This window comes from Bombina bombina, chromosome 6, assembly GCF_027579735.1.
Source record: "Bombina bombina isolate aBomBom1 chromosome 6, aBomBom1.pri, whole genome shotgun sequence".
Lineage (NCBI taxonomy): Eukaryota > Metazoa > Chordata > Amphibia > Anura > Bombinatoridae > Bombina > Bombina bombina.
The window spans coordinates 458,880,114-458,907,304 of NC_069504.1; the positions used below are offsets into that span (position 1 = coordinate 458,880,114).

General features: G+C 39.1%; 1 protein-coding gene across 1 annotated transcript in view; it reads right to left on the reverse strand.

Annotated features, from left to right (window-relative positions):
* The window catches only part of RUFY1 (RUN and FYVE domain containing 1), a gene marked incomplete in the record, with an annotated part of 403,552 nt that overhangs the window by 218,625 nt on the left and 157,736 nt on the right, over window positions 1-27,191 (reverse strand). Inside the window, 1 exon segment of the mRNA XM_053717225.1 lies at window positions 26,979-27,040. Within this exon segment, the coding sequence (XP_053573200.1) occupies window positions 26,979-27,040 (62 nt within the window).

Sequence of the window (27,191 nt, forward strand, 5' to 3'; positions counted from 1 at the left end):
GCAGCCTTGCAAATTTGTTCCACAAAAGCTTTATTTTTGAAAGCCCAAGAAGAGGAAACAGCTCTTGTGGAATGAGCCGTAATTCTCTCAGGAGGCTGCTGTCCAGCAGTCTCATAAGCCAAACGAATTATACTTCGTAACCAAAAAGAAAAAGAGTAGTAGCAGTAGCTTTCTGACCTCTACGTTTCCCAGAGAAACAGACAAAGAGGGCAAAGGAATATAGACACAAATGTACAATGGCACTACTAGGGCAGAGGACTGGCGAAAATCCTTAGTCGCCTGTAAGTAGAATTTAAGAGCATGTACAACATCCAAATTGTGTTACAAACATTCTTTGGAAGAAGGATTAGGACACAGAGAGGAGACAACAATATCCTGATTGATATTTCTATTACAAACAACCTTAGAAAGGAAACCTAACTTAGTATGAAGAACCGCTTTATCTGCATGAAAAATAAGAGCTTAGAGTTCCGAGACTCTTCAAGCAGAAGAGATAGCAACAAGAAACAAAACCTTCCAAGATAACTTAATGTCTATGGAATGCAACAGCTTAAACGTAGCCAGCTGTAAAGCTTTAAGAACAAGGTTAAGGCTCCAAGGAGGAGCAACAGACTTAAAGACAGGCCTGATTTTTACCAAGGCCTGACAAAAAGATTGCACATCTGGCACATCCGCCAAACTTTTATGTAGTAAAACTGATAAAGCAGAAATCTGATCCTTCAGGGTACTGACTGACAATCCCTTCTCCAGGCCTTTCTGAAGAAAAGATAAAATTCTAGGAATTCCAATTCTACTCATTCAGGCCCATTTATCAAGCTCCGTATGGAGCTTGAAGGGCCGTGTTTCTGGCGAGTCTTCAGACTCGCCAGAAACACAAGTTATGAAGCAGCGGTCTAAAGACCGCTGCTTCATAACCCTGTCCGCCTGCTCTGAGCAGGCGGACAGGAACCGCCGGAAATCAACCCGATCGAATACGATCGGGTTGATTGACAGCTCCCTGCTGGCGGCCGATTGGCCGCGAGTCAGCAGGGGGCGGCGTTGCACCAGCAGCTCTTGTGAGCTGCTGGTGCAATGTTAAATGTGGAGAGCGTATTGCTCTCCGCATTTAGCGAGGTCTTGCGGACCTGATCCGCAGTGTCGGATCAGGTCCGCAAGCCCTTTGATAAATGGGCCCCCAAGAGTAGCCCTTGAATTCACACCAATAAAGATATTTACGCCATATCTTATGGTAAATCTTTCTAGTAATAGGCTTGCAAGCCTGAATCATGGTCTCAATGACCGACTCAGAAAAACCACACTTAGACATAATTAAGCGTTCAATCTCCAATCAGTCAGCTTCAGAGAAACGAGATTTGAATGAAAGAAGGGACCCTGAATCAGGAGGTCCTTCCTCAGAGGTAGTCTCCAAGGTTGGAAAGATTACATCTCCACTAGGTCTGCAAACCAGATCATGCAAGGCCACGCAGGGGCTATTAGAATCACTGATGGCCTCTCCTGTTTAATATGAGTAATGGCTCGTGGAATGAGAGCAAACAGAGGAAACAGGTATGACAACCTGAAAACCCAAGGAACCGCCAGAACATCTATCAGAACGGCCTGCGGATCTCTTGACCTTGAACCGTACCTTGGAAGCTTGGCGTTCTGACGGGACGCCATCAGATCTAATTCCGGCACCCCCCATTTGAGGACTAAGCTGGAAAACCCCTCCGGATGGAGTTCCCACTCCCCAGGATGAAAAGTATGTCTGCTCAGAAAATCTGCTTCCCAGCTGTCTACTCCTGGAATGTGGATGGCAGATAGACAGCAATTGTGGGTCTCTGCCCACTGAAGATTCCGAGTAACCTCCTTCATGGCTAAAGAAATCAGAGTTCCTCCCTGGTGAGTGATGTAAGCCATAGAGGTTATGTTGTCTGACTGGAACCTGATAAACTGGGCTGAGGACAACTGAGGCCAAGTAGAAAGAAAGATTTGTTCCAGCCACCAATAGTTAAAAAACCTTTATTTCTTCATATGGGGTCTTTAGACAAACATACAACGTTTCAGACCTGCTATAGGTCCTTAGTCATGTATACTGAACATACACTGATTCATCATTTAAATACTTTACACCTGGTCAATTGTTCACCTGTTGTCATGTGACTACTCATTATTGTATCACTGCCATCTTGTGGCCATCTAACATATATATTCCTATTGTAAAAAAGCATTCTGAATAGTCACATTGAAAAGGTTTAAGTATCAAACAATGTTAAAAGATAAAATCATATGTACAAAATTAAAATAGAAGAAATATTACACACAATATGCAGATACTATTTACTTGTTATATAAATGTTAATTTGGACTCTTTCATTTTAGAGTTGATTTTATAAGTTTCAAAAAATTGCTGCTGGAGATTATGTGGATTACTGTCAATTTGAACACTGTAGGCCTATTTTGAAAATAATTTTTTACTTTTCTCTTTAGTATTTTTATATGTAAAGATAATTTTTAAACATTTCCCTCAAATTTACTCAGCCCATTAAAAGGGGTTATTAGAAAATTATTTTAAGTTAAAGAAATGCAGGTATCATAATACTCAGCCCATTAGAAAGGGAAGATTTACCTATCTATAGAGATGTTTTAGGAAAGACAAATATTTAGTAAAACAGACTCCAATCGAATTCTTTATTCATACCCTTAGGTATTAGGCTTTCCAATTTGTATATCCAAAACATCTCTCTTGTTTTTAGTATATGTTCTCTATTACCCCCCCCCTTCTTGGTCTATCAATCTGTTCAATTATTTGGAATCTGAGCTGACTGATGTTATGACCCATAGAGAGGAAGTGAGAGGAAACAGGAGCCTCTTTGTTCTTGCATCTAATATTAGACTTATGTTCTGTTATCCTCTCCCTTACCTCTCTACAGGTCTCGCCCAAATAGATCAAACCACATGGACACTTGATCAAATAAATACAGTAACATGACCTGCAAGTAAGATATTTATTAATTTTGTATTTCCTACCATTTATGGGGTGAGAGAAATATTCGCCTTTAATCATTGAACTGCAGTTACTGCAGTTCAAACAGGGATAACATCCATCCCTCCTAGGGCCTATAGTCTTCTGTATGTTCAATCTGTTACTGCCTATATCCGAATGTACAACGGTGTCTTTAATACTTCTATTTCTTCTATATGCTGTCATGAAATTTTCTTTAAACCCATTCACTTGAGGGTTACAGTCCCTTAGGATGTGCCAATGCTTTCTTAGAATACCATTGATCTTCTGACTGAATTCATTGAACTGTGTTACAAACACTAGACGATCTGTTTCTTTACTTTTGTACCTTTTGGGTAATTCTTTATTGTTGACTACATCTAGTTGTTCCTTGATTAGTGATATTGGATACCCTCTATTGATAAATTTATCAGCCATCTCCTCCAACCTTTGCTTACATCTATTCTCCTCAGACACTATGCGTTTGACTCTTAAAAATTGGCTCTTTGGAATAGCCCTAAAGATACTATCAGGATGATAACTTCCATATTTCAATATATTGTTTTTATCTGTATCTTTTGTATGGATATCCGTTTTTAAGAAACCATCCTTAAAGTATACATAGGTGTCTAGGAACTCAATTCCAATTTCACTCATATTTAAAGTGAATTTTAATCCATTGACAGAATTATTAAGATCTTCAACAAAGGACAATAGGCTACCAACGTCGCCCCCCCACACGCCAAACACATCATCAATGTACCTCCACCAGGAGGCACCATAGAGCTGGAACAAGCCATGAGGATACACAAAGTATTCCTCAAAGCTATTCATGAAAATGTTGGCGTATGAGGGGGCAACGTTGGAGCCCATTGCTGTACCCTGTTTCTGCAAATAATATGTATCCATAAATAGAAAATAATTCTGATAAAGAATGATAGACAGAAGTTCTATTAGAAACCAAATCTCTGCCTCAGTATAACTCTTACTAGATCTAAGCATATGTTCCACTGATGAGATCCCTGTTGTATGTTTGATAGATGTGTAAAGGCTTGAGACATCTAATGAAAACAAAATACATTTATCACCTACATGTCCTAAGTCCTGTAATTTAGCCAAAAAATCATTAGTGTCCCTAATGTAAGATGTAGTGTTCTTGACTAAGGGCTGCAATACTTTATCCAAGAAGGTGGAAATATTAGAAAATACTGAACCCATCCCTGCCACAATAGGGCGACCTGGGGGATTTTTTTAAGGATTTATATACCTTTGGTAATACATATATTACTGGCCTAATTGGATCTGTTACATATAAGGCCTCCTTAAACTTGTCTGTTATAATATCTCTTTGTGTAGCCAGAGTTAAGATGTTATTTATCCCTTTGTTAATCTGTATGGTGGGATCTCTAGTCAGTATTTCATAAACTTGGGTATCTTTTAGTTGCCTATTGATCTCATCTATATAATCAGATTTATTTAAAATCACAATGGCCCCGCCCTTATCGGCCTCTTTAATGATTATGTTTTTATTCTCTCTCAGAGATCTAATGGCTGACATATCCTCTTTATTGTGTTTCCTATTTCTTTGCACCAATTTTCTTTTTTTCTCCCTTTTAAATAAGTTGTCCACTTCTCTCTGTACAAGACTAACATATGTGGCTGCACTATGTGTGGATGCTGGTGAGAAAGTGCTTTTTTTAGATAGACCAAAGTGCCTAATGTCATTAAACTTCATTTTGTTAATTGTGTTGGTGTCATTTATGTTATCCCTTTGCATAGAGAAATAAATCTTTAGCCTCAGTTTCCTAAAGAACCTCTGTAGATCTTGTTGAATTTTAAATTCATCACAATAATTCTCTAGGCAATAGGATAATCCTTTATTTAGAGCTGTTTCTTGCTCTTTTGTCATTTTCAAATTAGACAAATTAAAAATTAAATTTTCTTCTATGTGCTGTGTGTTATAATGTGAATTCTGGTGTGTGATATCGTGTAATGATTTACTTAAACCTTTAAAAACAATATGTGAATCAACTTGTGCATCAACTTTTGCAACATTAGACATTTCATATCTATTCTGTGAATCATTAAATGCAATAGTGGTATTAGTGTTACAGTCTACATTTACATATGAGAGTTCTGTACAGATCCCCTGTTTGAGAGCTAGTCCGTTTGTAACAGCCATATCCCTCAAGGCAAAATGAGATCCTTCATTTATACCCTTCGTACATACATCCATAGTCTCTGTTACAGGATTTTGGTCTATAGGATTACAGGTCTGGTCATATTTTGGAGCATCTAACAAGCTTAGATCAGATATTTTTTCTCCATGCTCACTAGTTATATCAAGGCAACCCAGCCGGTCATTGGAGTCAGCCACTCTCACATAGGAACAAACTGCATACATTTTATCGGAAAGTATTTTCGCCTCTCTTACCCCATATTCATTTATGCCATCCATTTGTGAGGAGCGTCTGTACCCAATAGCGTCTTCCGTCATCACATCCATGCTGAGTGCCTTCTCTGGAACTAGTAGCGATAGTGTCCTGGTTGGTTTCCGCGCGTCCGTCGCGGGCGCTGTCGCTCTGACGTCATCGGCTGGCGCGGTAGGCTTTCTCTTGTGCTTCCTACCGGCCCGGTGGCATCGATGTCGGAGTCTTCCGTTAAAAAACTCACCGATGATTCGGAGCCACTGTGACCTTCCTCCGGGGTAGATTTTCGTGTGGCCTGACGTTTTTGCTCTCTTGGTCTATAATTGAAGCTCCTACCAGTGCCTGTGTTCTGTCGCCACCTATAGACCAACCCATGGCAATAATCCTGCTCATCCCTGATGAACTTGAGACGCTTCCGACTCTCCAATTGCTTCTTATAATCGTTAACGGATTTTTCTACCTCCATCACCAATTTTTTGTACTCATCTAAAGGTATTTTCTTCACCATTTCTTCTTTCTGTTTGCTAATGGTTCCCTTGTATTTCTCTATTTCTTGTTGGGCATATTCTACTGTCCATGTAATTATATCGAAGGAGCATTTGTTTAAAATACTTTCAAACTTGTCAGTATACTCCTTACGGTCTGCAAATAGAGTAGGACAGGTAGACATCCTTAGCCCCCTGGGAATCCTTTGCACTTTATGGTATTCAGAGAGTGTGATGGCATGTAGCTCCAACACCATTTTCCTTTTGCAGTCTTTTTCCAAATTCCTGCTTGAAACATCAGAGGAGGCAATTTTAAGAAAGTCTCTGTTTCCCAGTACTTTAGCATTAATCTGCTGTGCAGTTTCTTCATCATAGCCAAAAGTCTTAGGACCCTTTATTGTATCTGTCATATCTTCAGCCATACCTTCAGCCATAGTTTGATGCAAGTATTTCCAATGGCAGAAATCAAATCCTCAAAGCAAAGTGTGGAAAACAGCACCAACAGATATGTGGCTTGTGGGGCACGGAACCCAGGATCTGCCTTATCCTGCAAATACTCCAAGTAGAAAGAAAGATTTGTTCCAGCCACCAATAGTTAAAAAACCTTTATTTCTTCATATGGGGTCTTTAGACAAACATACAACGTTTCAGACCTGCTATAGGTCCTTAGTCATGTATACTGAACATACACTGATTCATCATTTAAATACTTTACACCTGGTCAATTGTTCACCTGTTGTCATGTGACTACTCATTATTGTATCACTGCCATCTTGTGGCCATCTAACATATATATTCCTATTGTAAAAAAGCATTCTGAATAGTCACATTGAAAAGGTTTAAGTATCAAACAATGTTAAAAGATAAAATCATATGTACAAAATTAAAATAGAAGAAATATTACACACAATATGCAGATACTATTTACTTGTTATATAAATGTTAATTTGGACTCTTTCATTTTAGAGTTGATTTTATAAGTTTCAAAAAATTGCTGCTGGAGATTATGTGGATTACTGTCAATTTGAACACTGTAGGCCTATTTTGAAAATAATTTTTTACTTTTCTCTTTAGTATTTTTATATGTAAAGATAATTTTTAAACATTTCCCTCAAATTTACTCAGCCCATTAAAAGGGGTTATTAGAAAATTATTTTAAGTTAAAGAAATGCAGGTATCATAATACTCAGCCCATTAGAAAGGGAAGATTTACCTATCTATAGAGATGTTTTAGGAAAGACAAATATTTAGTAAAACAGACTCCAATCGAATTCTTTATTCATACCCTTAGGTATTAGGCTTTCCAATTTGTATATCCAAAACATCTCTCTTGTTTTTAGTATATGTTCTCTATTACCCCCCCTTCTTGGTCTATCAATCTGTTCAATTATTTGGAATCTGAGCTGACTGATGTTATGACCCATAGAGAGGAAGTGAGAGGAAACAGGAGCCTCTTTGTTCTTGCATCTAATATTAGACTTATGTTCTGTTATCCTCTCCCTTACCTCTCTCCAGGTCTCGCCCAAATAGATCAAACCACATGGACACTTGATCAAATAAATACAGTAACATGACCTGCAAGTAAGATATTTATTAATTTTGTATTTCCTACCATTTATGGGGTGAGAGAAATATTCGCCTTTAATCATTGAACTGCAGTTACTGCAGTTCAAACAGGGATAACATCCATCCCTCCTAGGGCCTATAGTCTTCTGTATGTTCAATCTGTTACTGCCTATATCCGAATGTACAACGGTGTCTTTAATACTTCTATTTCTTCTATATGCTGTCATGAAATTTTCTTTAAACCCATTCACTTGAGGGTTACAGTCCCTTAGGATGTGCCAATGCTTTCTTAGAATACCATTGATCTTCTGACTGAATTCATTGAACTGTGTTACAAACACTAGACGATCTGTTTCTTTACTTTTGTACCTTTTGGGTAATTCTTTATTGTTGACTACATCTAGTTGTTCCTTGATTAGTGATATTGGATACCCTCTATTGATAAATTTATCAGCCATCTCCTCCAACCTTTGCTTACATCTATTCTCCTCAAACACTATGCGTTTGACTCTTAAAAATTGGCTCTTTGGAATAGCCCTAAAGATACTATCAGGATGATAACTTCCATATTTCAATATATTGTTTTTATCTGTATCTTTTGTATGGATATCCGTTTTTAAGAAACCATCCTTAAAGTATACATAGGTGTCTAGGAACTCAATTCCAATTTCACTCATATTTAAAGTGAATTTTAATCCATTGACAGAATTATTAAGATCTTCAACAAAGGACAATAGGCTACCAACGTCGCCCCCCCACACGCCAAACACATCATCAATGTACCTCCACCAGGAGGCACCATAGAGCTGGAACAAGCCATGAGGATACACAAAGTATTCCTCAAAGCTATTCATGAAAATGTTGGCGTATGAGGGGGCAACGTTGGAGCCCATTGCTGTACCCTGTTTCTGCAAATAATATGTATCCATAAATAGAAAATAATTCTGATAAAGAATGATAGACAGAAGTTCTATTAGAAACCAAATCTCTGCCTCAGTATAACTCTTACTAGATCTAAGCATATGTTCCACTGATGAGATCCCTGTTGTATGTTTGATAGATGTGTAAAGGCTTGAGACATCTAATGAAAACAAAATACATTTATCACCTACATGTCCTAAGTCCTGTAATTTAGCCAAAAAATCATTAGTGTCCCTAATGTAAGATGTAGTGTTCTTGACTAAGGGCTGCAATACTTTATCCAAGAAGGTGGAAATATTAGAAAATACTGAACCCATCCCTGCCACAATAGGGCGACCTGGGGGATTTTTTAAGGATTTATATAACTTTGGTAATACATATATTACTGGCCTAATTGGATCTGTTACATATAAGGCCTCCTTAAACTTGTCTGTTATAATATCTCTTTGTGTAGCCAGAGTTAAGATGTTATTTATCCCTTTGTTAATCTGTATGGTGGGATCTCTAGTCAGTATTTCATAAACTTGGGTATCTTTTAGTTGCCTATTGATCTCATCTATATAATCAGATTTATTTAAAATCACAATGGCCCCGCCCTTATCGGCCTCTTTAATGATTATGTTTTTATTCTCTCTCAGAGATCTAATGGCTGACATATCCTCTTTATTGTGTTTCCTATTTCTTTGCACCAATTTTCTTTTTTTCTCCCTTTTAAATAAGTTGTCCACTTCTCTCTGTACAAGACTAACATATGTGGCTGCACTATGTGTGGATGCTGGTGAGAAAGTGCTTTTTTTAGATAGACCAAAGTGCCTAATGTCATTAAACTTCATTTTGTTAATTGTGTTGGTGTCATTTATGTTATCCCTTTGCATAGAGAAATAAATCTTTAGCCTCAGTTTCCTAAAGAACCTCTGTAGATCTTGTTGAATTTTAAATTCATCACAATAATTCTCTAGGCAATAGGATAATCCTTTATTTAGAGCTGTTTCTTGCTCTTTTGTCATTTTCAAATTAGACAAATTAAAAATTAAATTTTCTTCTATGTGCTGTGTGTTATAATGTGAATTCTGGTGTGTGATATCGTGTAATGATTTACTTAAACCTTTAAAAACAATATGTGAATCAACTTGTGCATCAACTTTTGCAACATTAGACATTTCATATCTATTCTGTGAATCATTAAATGCAATAGTGGTATTAGTGTTACAGTCTACATTTACATATGAGAGTTCTGTACAGATCCCCTGTTTGAGAGCTAGTCCGTTTGTAACAGCCATATCCCTCAAGGCAAAATGAGATCCTTCATTTATACCCTTCGTACATACATCCATAGTCTCTGTTACAGGATTTTGGTCTATAGGATTACAGGTCTGGTCATATTTTGGAGCATCTAACAAGCTTAGATCAGATATTTTTTCTCCATGCTCACTAGTTATATCAAGGCAACCCAGCCGGTCATTGGAGTCAGCCACTCTCACATAGGAACAAACTGCATACATTTTATCGGAAAGTATTTTCGCCTCTCTTACCCCATATTCATTTATGCCATCCATTTGTGAGGAGCGTCTGTACCCAATAGCGTCTTCCGTCATCACATCCATGCTGAGTGCCTTCTCTGGAACTAGTAGCGATAGTGTCCTGGTTGGTTTCCGCGCGTCCGTCGCGGGCGCTGTCGCTCTGACGTCATCGGCTGGCGCGGTAGGCTTTCTCTTGTGCTTCCTACCGGCCCGGTGGCATCGATGTCGGAGTCTTCCGTTAAAAAACTCACGGATGATTCGGAGCCACTGTGACCTTCCTCCGGGGTAGATTTTCGTGTGGCCTGACGTTTTTGCTCTCTTGGTCTATAATTGAAGCTCCTACCAGTGCCTGTGTTCTGTCGCCACCTATAGACCAACCCATGGCAATAATCCTGCTCATCCCTGATGAACTTGAGACGCTTCCGACTCTCCAATTGCTTCTTATAATCGTTAACGGATTTTTCTACCTCCATCACCAATTTTTTGTACTCATCTAAAGGTATTTTCTTCACCATTTCTTCTTTCTGTTTGCTAATGGTTCCCTTGTATTTCTCTATTTCTTGTTGGGCATATTCTACTGTCCATGTAATTATATCGAAGGAGCATTTGTTTAAAATACTTTCAAACTTGTCAGTATACTCCTTACGGTCTGCAAATAGAGTAGGACAGGTAGACATCCTTAGCCCCCTGGGAATCCTTTGCACTTTATGGTATTCAGAGAGTGTGATGGCATGTAGCTCCAACACCATTTTCCTTTTGCAGTCTTTTTCCAAATTCCTGCTTGAAACATCAGAGGAGGCAATTTTAAGAAAGTCTCTGTTTCCCAGTACTTTAGCATTAATCTGCTGTGCAGTTTCTTCATCATAGCCAAAAGTCTTAGGACCCTTTATTGTATCTGTCATATCTTCAGCCATACCTTCAGCCATAGTTTGATGCAAGTATTTCCAATGGCAGAAATCAAATCCTCAAAGCAAAGTGTGGAAAACAGCACCAACAGATATGTGGCTTGTGGGGCACGGAACCCAGGATCTGCCTTATCCTGCAAATACTCCAAGTAGAAAGAAAGATTTGTTCCAGCCACCAATAGTTAAAAAACCTTTATTTCTTCATATGGGGTCTTTAGACAAACATACAACGTTTCAGACCTGCTATAGGTCCTTAGTCATGTATACTGAACATACACTGATTCATCATTTAAATACTTTACACCTGGTCAATTGTTCACCTGTTGTCATGTGACTACTCATTATTGAATCACTGCCATCTTGTGGCCATCTAACATATATATTCCTATTGTAAAAAAGCATTCTGAATAGTCACATTGAAAAGGTTTAAGTATCAAACAATGTTAAAAGATAAAATCATATGTACAAAATTAAAATAGAAGAAATATTACACACAATATGCAGATACTATTTACTTGTTATATAAATGTTAATTTGGACTCTTTCATTTTAGAGTTGATTTTATAAGTTTCAAAAAATTGCTGCTGGAGATTATGTGGATTACTGTCAATTTGAACACTGTAGGCCTATTTTGAAAATAATTTTTTACTTTTCTCTTTAGTATTTTTATATGTAAAGATAATTTTTAAACATTTCCCTCAAATTTACTCAGCCCATTAAAAGGGGTTATTAGAAAATTATTTTAAGTTAAAGAAATGCAGGTATCATAATACTCAGCCCATTAGAAAGGGAAGATTTACCTATCTATAGAGATGTTTTAGGAAAGACAAATATTTAGTAAAACAGACTCCAATCGAATTCTTTATTCATACCCTTAGGTATTAGGCTTTCCAATTTGTATATCCAAAACATCTCTCTTGTTTTTAGTATATGTTCTCTATTACCCCCCCTTCTTGGTCTATCAATCTGTTCAATTATTTGGAATCTGAGCTGACTGATGTTATGACCCATAGAGAGGAAGTGAGAGGAAACAGGAGCCTCTTTGTTCTTGCATCTAATATTAGACTTATGTTCTGTTATCCTCTCCCTTACCTCTCTACAGGTCTCGCCCAAATAGATCAAACCACATGGACACTTGATCAAATAAATACAGTAACATGACCTGCAAGTAAGATATTTATTAATTTTGTATTTCCTACCATTTATGGGGTGAGAGAAATATTCGCCTTTAATCATTGAACTGCAGTTACTGCAGTTCAAACAGGGATAACATCCATCCCTCCTAGGGCCTATAGTCTTCTGTATGTTCAATCTGTTACTGCCTATATCCGAATGTACAAGGGTGTCTTTAATACTTCTATTTCTTCTATATGCTGTCATGAAATTTTCTTTAAACCCATTCACTTGAGTACATATGATTTTATCTTTTAACATTGTTTGATACTTAAACCTTTTCAATGTGACTATTCAGAATGCTTTTTTACAATAGGAATATATATGTTAGATGGCCACAAGATGGCAGTGATACAATAATGAGTAGTCACATGACAACAGGTGAACAATTGACCAGGTGTAAAGTATTTAAATGATGAATCAGTGTATGTTCAGTATACATGACTAAGGACCTATAGCAGGTCTGAAACGTTGTATGTTTGTCTAAAGACCCCATATGAAGAAATAAAGGTTTTTTAACTATTGGTGGCTGGAACAAATCTTTCTTTCTACTTGGAGTATTTGCAGGATAAGGCAGATCCTGGGTTCCGTGCCCCACAAGCCACATATCTGTTGGTGCTGTTTTCCACACTTTGCTTTGACAACTGAGGCCAAGCCAATAGAGCATTGTAAATCGCCCTCAACTCCAAGATGTTGATGGGAAGAGCAGACTCCTCCCAAGTCCAAAGGCCCAGAGCTTTTAACGAGTTCCAGACTGCTCTCCAGCCCAGCAGGCTGGCGTCTGTGGTCACGATCACCCAGGAAGGTCTCCGAAAACATGAGCCCTGAGACAGATGTTCCTGAGAAATCCACCACAGGAGAGAGAATCTCTTGATAAATGATCTAACGCTATTCTCTGAGATAGATCCGCATAGTCGCCATTCCATTGTCTGAGCATGCACAACTGGAGAGCTCTCAAATGGAATTAAGCAAAGGGAATGATGTCCATGGAAGCCACCATCAGACCGATTACCTCCATACATTGAGCCACTGAAGGATGAGCAGTAGCCTGAAGAGAGAGGCAAGAAGAAAATATTTTGTTTTTCCTGACCTCTGTCAGAAAAATCTTCATAAATAGAGAATCTATTATGGTCCCTAAGAACACTACTCTTGTAGCAGGGGAAAGGGAGCTTTTGTCCAAATTCACATTCCATCCGTGGGAACGAAAAAAAAGACAACAATATCTCTGTGTGAGATTTTGCTTGTTGAAAAGATGGCGCCTGAACTAATATGTCGTCCAGGTAGGGTGCCACAGCAATTCCACGAGAACGGATCACTGCCAAAGAGCCCTCAGAACCTTTGAAAAAATTCTGGGAGCCGTGGCTAGATCAAATGGAAGGGCCACGAACTGGAAATATTTGTCCAGAAAGGCAAATCTCAGGAATCTGTGATGGCCCCTGTGAATAGGAACATGAAGATACGCATCCTTTAGGTCTATGGTTGTCATAAACTGACCCTCTTGTACTAAAATAGAGCATATAGTCACCATCTTGAAGGATGGAACTTTGAGAAACTTGTTTAGACACTTCAAGTCTAGAATGGAATGTTCCCTCTTTTTTGGGAACCACAAATAGGTTGGAGTAGAACCCAAGACCCTGTTTCTGCACTGGAACTATCACTCCCAGGGATGAAATATGTTCTATACATTTCAAGAACGCATCTCTCTTTATCTGGTCTGCAGATAATCTTGAGAGAAGGAATCTGCCTCTGGGAGGAAAAGTCTTGAATTCCAATTTGTAACCCTGGGATACTATGTCCACAGTCCAGGGATCTGGGACATCTTGTATCCAGGCTTGAGAGAACTGAGAAAGTCTGCCCCCCACCTGATCCGACCCCGGATCGGGGGCAAACAATTCATGCTGATTTGGAATCAGCTGTGGGTTTCTTTGATTGATTCCCCTTGTTCCAAGACTGATTGGGTTTCCAAGAAGCCTTGGATTATTCCTGCTTGTAAGAAGGGGAAGGCTTTCCTCTGAAGTTACGAAAGGAACGAAAATTACTCGGACGTCCTTTAGGCCTATTCTTCATATCTTGAGGTAGAAAAGAGCCTTTTCAACCCGTAATATCAGAGATCATTTCTGCCAAGCCGGATCCAAACAAGGTTTTGCCCTTGTAAGGAATCGCCAGAAGCTTGACTTTAGAGGAAACGTCCGCAGACCAGGATTTCAACCATAACGCCCTGCGGGCTAGGTCAGCGAAACTAAAAGTTTTAGCTCCTAGTCTAACAACCTTTAAAATGGCAACTGTAATAAAGGAATTGGCCAATTTAAGAGCTTTAATCCTATCCTGAATTTCATCCAAGAAAGTCTCTACTTGAAGAGAATCAGACAAGGCGTCAAAACAATAAGATGCCGCACTAGTCACAGAGGCAATACACACCGCTGGTTGCCATTGGAGACTGCTGCGACACAAAGAGGCACTAAAAATAGCTTCCTGGTACACTGAGTACCAGAAATAACCATTTTTTTCAAACCGGACAGTTTAAAATGTTGCATCGTTTTATTTTAAAGCAAAGGAGAAATGAATACGCTGTTGAAATAGAAAATTCAGCCTTACTTTCAGTTTAAACTTGATTATTTTTTTTTAAAGTAAATATGTGTCAGAAAATAAAGCCTAATAAAAACATATTACCCATATTACAGTGCCTGCTTCATGCCCCAGTGTAACCCATACAACAGGATTATCTATGTCTCAATAAAAAAGCAGTGTCATTTAATTTGTTAAGTGCATGGTCTCCCCAACTGGAAGAAAAAGCACTTACCTGCTCCGCTGTCCGGCATGTAGACAGCTACAAGGTATAAGAAGACACAGTTCTTCACAGAGACCTTTGAAAAACAAAGAACAGAGTAGCCAACTTTGGCTTTCTAAACTAGGGCAGCAATTGTTAAGAAAATGCAGTAAGTACCTATTTACAAATTCCTAATTGCTTTAAAGCGACCACTACTCGACTGCAAGGAATGACGTGGAATACAGCTATACCCCAAAACTTGCTTGTAGATGAAATCAAAATTTTTCTTCAGACACCTAAACCTCATCTCTTCCATGCACCGAAGGCAAAGAGAATGAATGGGGGTTGTGGTTAAGGGAGTGATACTTAGCAATTTAACTGTGGTGCTTTTTGCCTCCTCCTGCTGGCCAGGAGTGATATTCCCAACAGTAATTACTCAAGCCATGGACTCACCATATCTTAGAAAAGAAAAGGGTATTGCACGATGCCTCAATATTGAGGCATCGATGCATTACCCTGAAAGCGTCTGGAAGTGATCAAGATCGATTGCACCACTTGAAACCCCAGAGGACGTGCCAGGTATGTCCTTGGTCGTTAACGACCGGTTTTTGGAGGACGTGCCTGGCACGTGCCTTTGTGATTCAGATAGAGCATGCAATTTTAAGCAACTTTCAAATTTACTCCTATTATTACATTTTCATCGTTCTCTTGCTATCTTTATTTAAAAAGCATGAATGTAAAGCTTAGAAGCCTGCCCATTTTTGGTTGTGAACACCAAGAAATTATGCTATTTTTCAATACTTCAATAGCTGCATAGGAAAAATATAAAGAATTACAGCCACACTACATAAGATGAACCACAAACGTATGAAATAATGAACTGTGAAGTTGCCAGACTTTTGGTTAAAAAGGGGTTAAACCTATAGGTAAAGTCAGCTGCAGAACATAGATGCACTTCTGAGAGACATATCTGCGTATCCACTAATTACAGTAGTGCATTGCTGCTCCTGATCCTACCTATGTATGCCATTCAACAAAGGATAGCAAGACAATTTTAACCTTTAAAAGAGAAGTCAATTGAAAAGTCACTTTAAAACTTTTTGGTGATTTTTTTTGTGTTTTTCTGGTTAATACCAAACAGGCACCAGTCACAAATATTCATATAAAACTTAGAGCTTATATGAACGGACATTTCACAATAAATCATGTTTATTATTTTTTGAGGAAACAGCAACCCATGGAGGTATAGATTTTTTTATAGAAAATTATGAAAGTGCAGGGAAACCAAAAAACATTATATATAGGTAACTTTTGAATAATTTCGTCATATTTAGATTCTCTGTTTTTGGGTACGTTGGTTCACATCCACTTGAGTTAAGTAGAAAATTTCTAGATGTCTTCAAGCGCATAATGTTTTCTTATATGTATTTATAACTTCATATTAGGTCTCAGTATAATAAATAGAACAGTTGGGAGCTTGAACAATGATTCAGGGAGAAAAACAAACAATTACGATTCAAGAGTTTAGCCAGTTGGCTTTCTGAATAAAAGGCAAACAAGGAGTCCATCTTCTTAACTATTTATTTCCAGTTAAAGTGATAGTAAATATGAGTAGATGACTATTACTCAATGGATGCAGCTTGCAACACACATATCAAAGCTGTTTTAAAGAGACAGTCAAGTCCAACAAAAGCTTTTTTTTCAAATATGGCATGTAATTTTAAACAACTTTCCAATTTACTTTTATCAACCATTTTGCTTTGTTCTCTTGGTATTCTAGTTGAAAGCAAACCTAGGAAAGCACATATGATAATTTCTAAGCCCTTGAAGACTGCCTCTATTTTATTTACTTTTCACAGCAGGGGAGAGCAAGCTCATGTAGGCCATATAGATAGCATTGTGATCACGCCCGTGGCTAGTGGCAGACACTGCACTAATTGGCTAAAATGCAAGTCAATAGATAATTACTAAAAGTCATGTGATTAGGGGCGGTCAGAAGATGCTTAGATACAAGTTATTCACAGAAGTAAAAAGTGTATTAATATAGCAGTGTTGGTTTTGCAAAACTGGGGAATGGGTAATAAAGGGATTATCTATCTTTTTAAACAACAAAAATTCTGGTGTTGACTGTCCCTTTAACTTTAAATAAAAATTCTGTTTAAATGTTTGTAATTATTGTTTTCGCCTCTCAAAGTCTTTACTGCCTGCCCCTTATAAATCTATTTTTTAAAGACTAAACATAACAGGCTGTATGGCCAATGTAAGGCTGTGATGTATGACTCGTTGAAAGTCACTGAACAATGCTCCCGATAATAAACCCAGCTGGAGGACCACTGCACATCCGCAGCTGGTCCAGTAAGGAACTTACAGTGAATCGGCATACTACTAGTGATTTACTGCTTAAATTGATCATTGTTAAAGCATACAGGATAAATAGAAAATTGTAATCAATAAAGTAACTTCTAAATTGCCATATTCTTCCTGTTTATGTGTTGCCGAGTGCGCACATTTGATCCAAGTAACAAGTGGATGGGACCACTTTACGCGTCATTAAACTACAGCAAATATTAGGAAGGAGTGGGTAAGGGGCAAAGACCTAACCATTTTATAAATTAGTCTTACGCATTACTATAATTAAAAAAAAAAGAAGATATTTGAATAATGTAGATCGCACTGTCACTTTTTCAAAATTCATTATTTACCATCACTTTATTGTATCTTGGTACAGTAAGCTTGGATAGAAAAATATTATTAACATTCTTTAGAAAAGAGGATGGACCAATAGTCTCAACATTAAACTCAAGCTTCTAATATAAAACCAAATAAAAATTAATAAAATGGTTGCAAAACCAAAAAAAGTACTTTAAGCACTGTGAAAAAGCGACATACTATGCTGACATTTTATAATTTAGTTGTAAATATATATATATATATATATACATATATATATATATACAGTATATAAACACACATATATATATATATATATATATATATATATATATATATATATATATATACATACACAGTATCTCACAAAAGTAAGTACACCCCTCTCATTTTTGTAAATATTTTATTATATCTTTTCATGCAAAAACACTGAAGAAATGACACTTTGCTACAATGTAAAGTAGTGAGTGTACAAGCCTGTATAAAAGTGTAAATTCGCTGTCCCCTCAAAATAACTCAACACACAGCCATTAATGTCTAAACCATTGGCAACAAAATTGAGTACACCCCTAAGTGGAAATGTCTAAATTGGACCCAAAGTGTCAATATTTTGTGTGGCCACCATTATTTTCCAGCACTGCCTTAACCCTCTTGGGCATGGAATTCACCAGAGCTTCACAGGTTGCAACTGGAGTCCTCTTCCACTACTCCATGACGACATCACAGAGCTGGTGGACGTTAGAAACCTTGCGCTCTCCCACCTTCCGTTTGAGGATGCCCCACAGATGCTCAATAGGGTTTAGGTCTGTAAACATGCTTGGCCAGTCCATCACCTTTACCCTCAGCTTCTTTAGCAAGGCAGTGGTAGTCTTGGAGGTGAGTTTGGGGTCGTTATCATGTTGGAATACTGCCCTGCGGCCCAGTCTCCGAAGGGAAGGGATCATGCTCTGCTTCAGTATGTCACAGTACATGTTGGCATTCATGGCTCCCTCAATGAACTGTAGCTCCCCAGTGCCGGCAGCACTCATGCAGGCCCAGACCATGAAAATGGCAAATGGGGCCCAATTTGGACATTTCCACTTAGGGGTGTACTGACTTTTGTTGCCAATGGTTTAGACATTAATGGCTGTGTGTGGATTTATTTTGATGGGACAGGAAATTTACACTGTTATACAGGCTGTACACTCACTACTTTACATTGTAGCAAAGTGTAATTTATTCAGTGTTGTCACATGAAAAGATACTGTGAGATACTGTGTGTATATATATATATATATATATATATATATATAGTTAAAAAAAAAAACACAGTGAAAGCCTTTTATTATTAATACTGTTTGTAACATGAATATGGAAGTTGTGTATCTTTTTTGTGACTATCAGAGGACGCTGGGGCATGAACACCCAATGCAATTTTAAACAACTTTCCAATCTAATTTTATCATCAAATTTGCATTCTTCTTTTGGTATTCTTTGCTGCAAGCTAACCTAGGAAGACTCAAACCGATTTCTAAACTGTTAAAAACTGCCTCCTATCTCAGTGCATTTTGACAGTTTTTCACAGTTAGACAGAGCTAGTTAATGTGTGACATATAGACAACATTGTGCTCACTCCCATGGAGTTATTTAAGAGTCAGCACTGATTGGCTAAAATGCAAGTCTGTCAAAGGACTGAGATAAGGGGGCAGTCTGCTGAGGCTTAAATACAAGGTAATCACAGAGTATATTAATATAAAAGTGTTGGTTATGCAAAACTGGGGAATGGGTAATAAAGGGATTATCTATCTTTTTAAACAATAAAAAATCGGAACTGAAACTGTTAAAATGATCCATGTTAGTTCACAGCCATAATGTGAACAATCAAGGCACAATCACAACTGTTGAAGTCTGGCTGGCATGGTCCTCTGAAGATGCTAAATGGGTGAAATGTGTGACAAAAGACATAGCTAAAAATCCCTTGCATCAAATTACCATAAGGCACATAGAAGACAAAGCTAAGATTCACTACAGTTCCTTAGTCGTAAACGAATAACTGAACATTGCAGCCTAAATGCAAAACTCTACGTGAGGCAAAACAATGGTAAAATAATGGTGCATAAAATGGCCGCCTATTGGCATGGCAAAAAATCCTAAACTCACAACCAAGCCTACCATGTAATAGTGACTGTTAATCAATGAAGCATATTCAATTGAAGAAAGCTTGAAAACAGAATTTATGCTTACCTGATAAATTACTTTCTCTTGCGGTGTATCCAGTCCACGGCTTCATCCTTTACTTGTGGGATATTCTCATTCCCTACAGGAAGTGGCAAAGAGAGCACACAGCAGAGCTGTCCATATAGCTCCCCTTCTAGCTCCACCCCCCAGTCATTCGACCAAAGGTTAGGAAGAAAAAGGAGAAACCATAGGGTGCAGTGGTGACTGTAGTTTAAACAAAAATTTTTTTACCTGACTTAAATGCCAGGGCGGGCCGTGGACTGGATACACCGCAAGAGAAAGTAATTTATCAGGTAAGCATAAATTCTGTTTTCTCTTGCAAGGTGTATCCAGTCCACGGCTTCATCCTTTACCTTTACTTGTGGGATACCAATACCAAAGCTTTAGGACACGGATGAAGGGAGGGAACAAGACAGGTACCTTAAACAGAAGGCACCACTGCTTGCAAAACCTTTCTCCCAAAAATAGCCTCTGAAGAAGCAAAAGTATCGAATTTGTAAAATTTGGCAAAAGTATGCAGTGAAGACCAAGTCGCTGCCTTACAAATCTGTTCAACAGAAGCCTCATTTTTGAAAGCCCATGTGGAAGCCACTGCTCTGGTAGAATAAGCAGTAATTCTTTCAGGAGGCTGCTGGCCAGCAGTCTCATAGGCCAAATGGATGATGCTTTTTAGCCAAAAGGAAAGAGAGGTAGCAGTCGCTTTCTGACCTCTCCTCTTACCAGAATAGATAACAAACAAGGAAGATGTTTGTCTGAAATCCTTAGTTGCTTGTAAATAGAACTTTAAAGCACGAACTACATCAAGATTGTGTAACAGACGTTCCTTCTTCGAAGAAGAATTAGGACACAGAGAAGGAACAACTATTTCCTGGTTAATATTCTTGTTAGAAACAACTTTAGGAAGAAAACCAGGCTTGGTACGCAAAACTACCTTATCTGCGTGGAACACCAGGTAAGGTGAATCACACTGTAAGGCAGATAATTTTGAAACTCTTCGAGCAGAAGAGATAGCTACTAAAAACAAAACTTTCCAAGATAACAACTTAATATCTATGGAATGTAAAGGTTCAAACAGAACCCCTTGAAGAACTGAAAGAACTAGATTTAGACTCCATGGCGGAGCCACAGGTTAATAGACAGGCTTGATTCTGACTAAAGCCTGAGCAAACGCTTGAACGTCTGGTACCTCTTCCAGACGCTTGTGTAAAAGGATAGACAGAGCGGATATTTGTCCTTTTAAGGAACTAGCTGACAAACCTTTCTCCAATCCTTCTTGGAGAAAGGACAATATCCTGGGAATCCTAATCTTACTCTATGAGTAACCCTTGGATTCACACCAACAAAGATATTTCCGCCATATCTTATGGAAGATTTTCCTGGTGACAGGCTTTCTAGCCTGAATCAGAGTATCTATAACTGACTCAGAGAACCCATGCTTTGATAGAATTAAGCGTTCAATCTCCAAGCAGTCAGACGTAGAGAAACTAGATTTGGATGCTTGATCGGACCCTGTATTAGAAGATCCTGCCTCATTGGCAGTGTCCATGGTGGGACAGATGACATGTCCACTAGGTCTGCATACCAAGTCCTGCGTGGCCACGCAGGTGCTATCAGAATCACCGAAGCCTCCTCCTGCTTGATTCTGGTGACCAGACGCGGGAGGAGAGGAAACGGTGGAAAAACATAAGCCAGATTGAAGGACCAAGGCGCTGCTAGAGCATCTATCAATACCGCCTTGGGGTCCCGGGACCTGGACCCGTAGAGAGGAAGTTTGGCATTCTGACGGGACGCCATCAGATCCAATTCTGGAGTGCCCCATAGCTGAGTCAGCTGGGCAAATACCTCCGGGTGGAGTTCCCACTCCCCCGGGTGAAAAGTCTGACGACTTAGAAAATCCGCCTCCCAGTTGTCTACTCCTGGGATGTGAATTGCTGAGAGATGGCAGGAGTGATCCTCCGCCCACCTGATTATTTTGGTTACTTCCGTCATCGCTAGGGAACTCTTTGTTCCCTCCTGATGATTGAAGTAAGCTACAGTCGTGATGTTGTCCGACTGAAATCTGATGAATTTGGCCGCAGCTAGTTGAGGCCATCCCTGAAGACCGTTGAATATCGCCCTCAGTTCCAGAATGTTTATCGGGAGAAGCGTTTCTTCCCGAGACCATAAGCCCTGAGCTTTCAGGGAGTCCCAGACCGCACCCCAGTATAACAGACTGGCGTCGGTCGTTACAATGACCCACTCTGGCCTGCGGAAACATATTCCCTGAGACAGGTGGTCCTGAGACAACCACCAGAGAAGAGAATCTCTGGTCTCCTGGTCCAACTGAATTTGAGGAGACAAATCTGCATAATCCCCATTCCACTGTTTGAGCATGCATAGTTACAGTGGTCTGAGGTGTATGCGAGCAAAAGGGACTACGTCCATTGCCGCTACCATTAATCCTATTGCCTCCATGCACTGAGCTACAAATGGCCGAGGAATGGAATGAAGAACTCGGCAAGTAGTTAAAAGTTTCAACTTTCTGACCTCCGTCAGAAATATTTTCATTTCTACTGAATCTATTAGTGTTCCTAGGAAGGGAACCCTTGTGAGTGGGGACAGAGAACTCTTTTTGACGTTCACCTTCCACCCGTGAGACCTCAGAAAGGCCAATACAATCTCTGTGTGAGCCTTGGCTCTGTGAAAGGACGGCGACTGAATTAAGATGTCGTCCAAATAAGGCGCCACTGCTATGCCCCGCGGTCTTAGAACTGCCAGAAGGGACCCTAGCACCTTTGTGAAAATTCTGGGAGCAGTGGCTAAACCGAATGGAAGAGCCACAAACTGGTAATGCTTGTCTAGGAAAGCGAACCTGAGGAACTGATGATGATCTTTGTGGATAGGGATATGCAGGTACGCATCCTTTAGATCCACGGTAGTCATATATTGACCTTCCTGGATCATAGGTAAGATTGTCCGAATGGTCTCCATCTTGAATGATGGGACTCTGAGGAATCTGTTTAGAATTTTTAGATCCAGGATTGGTCTGAAAGTTCCTTCTTTTTTGGAAACCACAAACAGGTTTGAGTAAAAACCCAGACCTTGTTCTGCAATTGGAACTGGGTATATCACTCCCATCGTATGTAGATCTTCTACACAGCGTAAGAACGCCTCTTTCTTTGTCTGGTCTGTAGACAGACGAGAAATATGGAACCTTCCCCTTGGAGGGGAGTCCTTGAATTCTAGAAGATATCCCTGGGTAACAATCTCTAATGCCCAGGGATCGTGAACATTTCTTGCCCAGGCCTGAGCGAAGAGAGAGAGTCTGCCCCCTACTAGATCCAGTCCCGGATCGGGGGCTACCCCTTCATGCTGTCTTGGTAGCAGCTGCAGGCTTTTTGGCCTGTTTACCCTTGTTCCAGCCCTGGTAAGGCTTCCAGGTTGCCTTGGGCTGTGAAGCGTTACCCTCTTGCTTTGCAGCTGTAGAGGCTGAAGCCGGACCGCTCCTGAAGTTACGAAAGGAACGAAAATTAGCTTTGTTTCTAGCCTTAAAGGGCTTGTCCTGAGGGAGAGCATGGCCCTTTCCCCCCTGTGATTTCTGAAATAATCTCTTTCAATTCTGGCCCGAAAAGGGTCTTTCCCTTGAAAGGGATATTTAATAATTTGGATTTTGACGACACATCGGCCGACCATGACTTGAGCCAAAGCGCTCTGCGTGCCATAATGGCGAAACCTGAAACCTGAATTTTTTGCCGCTAACTTAGCTAATTGCAAGGCGGCATCTGTGATAAAAGAATTAACCAGCTTTAGAGCCTTAATTCTATCCATAATTTCGTCATATGAGGTCTCCGTCTGGAGCGACTCCTCTAGCGCCTCAAGCCAGAAAGCCGCTGCAGTAGTTACAGGAATAATGCAGGCAATAGGTTGGAGAAGGAAACCTTGTTGAACAAAAATTTTCTTAAGTAAACCTTCTAATTTTTTATCCATAGGATCTTTAAAAGCACAACTGTCTTCAATTGGTATGGTTGTGCGCTTAGCAAGTGAAGAAACAGCCCCCTCTACCTTAGGGACCGTCTGCCACGAGTCCCGCCTGGGGTCAGTTATGGGGAACATTTTCTTAAAAATAGGGGGGGGAACAAAAGGGACACCTGGTCTATCCCACTCCCTAGTCACAATATCCGCAACCCTTTTAGGGATCGGAAACGCATCAGTGTATACAGGGACCTCTAGGTACTTGTCCATTTTACACAATTTCTCTGGGACCACCATAGGATCACAATCATCCAGAGTGGCTAATTACCTCCCTGAGCAATACGCGGAGGTGTTCCAGTTTAAATTTAAATGCTTATGAATCTGACTCTGCCTGATGAGAAACCTTTCCTGAGTCGGAAATTTCTCCCTCAGACATCAAATCCCTCACCCCCACTTCGGAGTGTTGTGAGGGTACATCAGATAAGGCTACCAAAGCTTCAGACTGCTCATAATCTGTTCTTAAAACAGAGCTATCGCGCTTTGCAGGAAAAACTGGCAGTTTGGATAGAAAGGCCGCAAGGGAATTATCCATGACTGTCGCTAGTTGTTGCAATGTAATAGGGGCAGACGCACTAGAGGTACTAGGCATCGCTTGAGCGGGCGTAACTGGTTGTGACACATGGGGAGAGGTAGGCGGACTATCCTCATTACCTTCAGTCTGAGAATCATCTAGGGCCACACTTTTAAGTGCAACAATATGATCTTTAAAGTGTATAGACATATTAGTGCAATTGGGACACATTCTGAGAGGGGGTTCCACCATGGCTTCTAAACACATTGAACAAGGATTTTCCTTAGTGTCAGACATGTTTAACAGACTAGTAGCATACACAAGCAGGCTTGGAAAACACTTTAATCAAATAAAAAACACAATTTGAAAAAACGTTACTGTGCCTTTAAGAAATAAAAAGAGCACACAATTTTACAAAACAGTGAAAAATGCACCAATCCTTTTGAAATTTTCACAGTATGTACCTAAGGCTTTAATATGATTGCACAGCAAGTTTCAGAACGATTAACCCCTTAATGCCCAAACCGGAGCAGCCTAAAGCCAACAACCGGTTAATTAACTACAGTACCTTCCCACAGCTTACTGCTGTGGCCCTACCTGCCCTTAGGGATCAGTTTTGGGGGAATAAAGCTTCTTCTAGGCCCTCAATCAGCAGCTGGACCCTCCATGTGAAGCAGCATGAAACAGTCTTTCAATTCTAACTGCGCATCTGAGGCGAAATTAGGCCCCACCCACTCCGGAGTTGTGAGGCCTACAAAATCTAATACCACATTCACTTTACCCTCCCGTAGAGAGACCCTAGTGCTTAGAGCCGGCAAAGAGAATGACTGGGGGGTGGAGCTAGAGGGGGAGCTATATGGACAGCTCTGCTGTGTGCTCTCTTTGCCACTTCCTGTAGGGAATGAGAATATCCCACAAGTAAAGGATGACGCCGTGGACTGGATACACCTTGCAAGAGAAATCTAACCAGTTCCATGACCTGATATTTACATTTTGTGCAGACATAACAAAAAATTTGATTTCAAATATAAAAGTAAAAATTAAAAACTTTCATAATTCAGATAGAAAATGTTTTTTTAAACATCTTTCCAATGTACTACTATTAGCAAATCTGCTTTGTTCTCAGTACACAGGTAGTCTTAGTGTCGGGACTAGCTGGTGATTGGTGGCTGCACATATTGTGTCACTGACTCACCAGATGTGCATTGCTGCTCCTGAGTCTACTTTTCAATAAAGGAAACCAAGGTAATGGTTTAAATTGCATGTTCTACTTGAATAATGACAGCTTAATCTTTTTACTTTTCTTTTCAACATTTACTTGTACTATTTCACATTTACTTATTTTATATTAGGGTTACTGTGCTCTTTTCTAAAGATCAGAGTACATTTTATTAATATGGTGTTGCATTTTAAAAAACAATCCACTTATGTAATGCATATTGCTATGTGTTCCTTTATACTGTAATAAATAAACACACTAATGTATTTAAGAAGAAAAGGAACATTTCTCCCACATTAATAAAGGAAATCACAAACTCTATTTCTCTATACCTATATCTCTTTTTTTATAGTACTTGCCCAAAAACATTTTACACTAGTCTACTGTGACATTACATATAAAGGTTATTACATAATGTTATGTAAGATAAAAAAGATATTGCTAGTGCAAAATGGCTTTTTTTAATTTTGAATCTCAGCTGACACATTATGTTCTAGGGAGCCCTGCTTTGGGCAACATGATCCCAAACTGATTATACGAAGAATCATGGGGATCATGGGGATCTATTTATTTATTTATCATGACAGAATAGCTACAGACCATAGTTTCTGTCTAATCCTAATATATTTTTAAATGGTGAAGATGCTTATTCAAGAATAACTCAGTTGAATATCTGAATTAATGATACTATAAAAGTCTGATGTACGTGAGAGCGTGTTTTTATGTTTGATTGTGTGTTTCTATGTTAGGCCCATAGTTAATAATGGTTCAATTTGTGTTTTGAACTTTAACATAGCCCCAAACAATTGTGGCTAGGTATCAGGGACTCAGGAGGATGAGAGGGTGTGTTGCTATTTTGTGGGCAGAGTTATGTCAGGAGGGGGCGGGATCACAGGCATATCTGGGCGGTCAGTTGGCATGCTTGAGTGGTCTATGGGACAGACATCATAATTAGGGAACATTCCTTTCAAATCTGGACAGTGGGTAGGTCTGCTTTAAGTTGCTGTACACAAACATCTGAAAGTGTAATTATACCATACATTAGTCACAGATGTTTTTGTCATTGGTTTTAGAAAAAGGACCAATGATTGCTATAATGAAGTTTGGATTCCTTAAAGGGACTCTGAAGCCAATTTTTTTCTTTCATGGTACAGATAGAGCATGAAATTTTAAGCAACTTTCTAATGGACTCCTATTATCAAATTGTCTTCGTTCTCTTGCTATCTTTATTTTAAAAGCAGGAATGAAAATCTTAGCAGCCAGCCCATTTTAGGTTTAGCACCACAGATAGCGCTTGCTTATTGGAGGCTTACATATACCCACCAATAAGCAAGCATAACCCAGGTTCTCAACCAAAAATGGGCCAGCTCCTATGCATCATATTCCTACTTTTTAAATAAAGATAGCAAGAGAACGAAGAAAAATTGATAATAGGAGTAAATTAGAAAGTTACTTAAAATGTCATTCTCTATCTGAATCATGAAAGAAAAAAATTGGGTTCAGTGTCCCTTTAAAACAAAATAAATAAAACATAACAAAAGCCTCCCAATTCATCTGCTTAATTACAGACATAGAAAATTAAAAATATGCATTGGAATACATACTGTTTGTCATTATCATTTGGTTGTATATCCTTAAGATAGAAAGAAAAGTCAATTACTCCAACCTAACAAAACAAAACAAAATAAAAATTAGAATAAGAGGTATAAATCTTTAGAAATTAACATATTTATAATATAAAAGTAAATCCAGTTGCATGGAACAATTATCAGTCTGTAACAAAAAGTAAATGGTTTATCAAAAGCTGGAAATTCAGA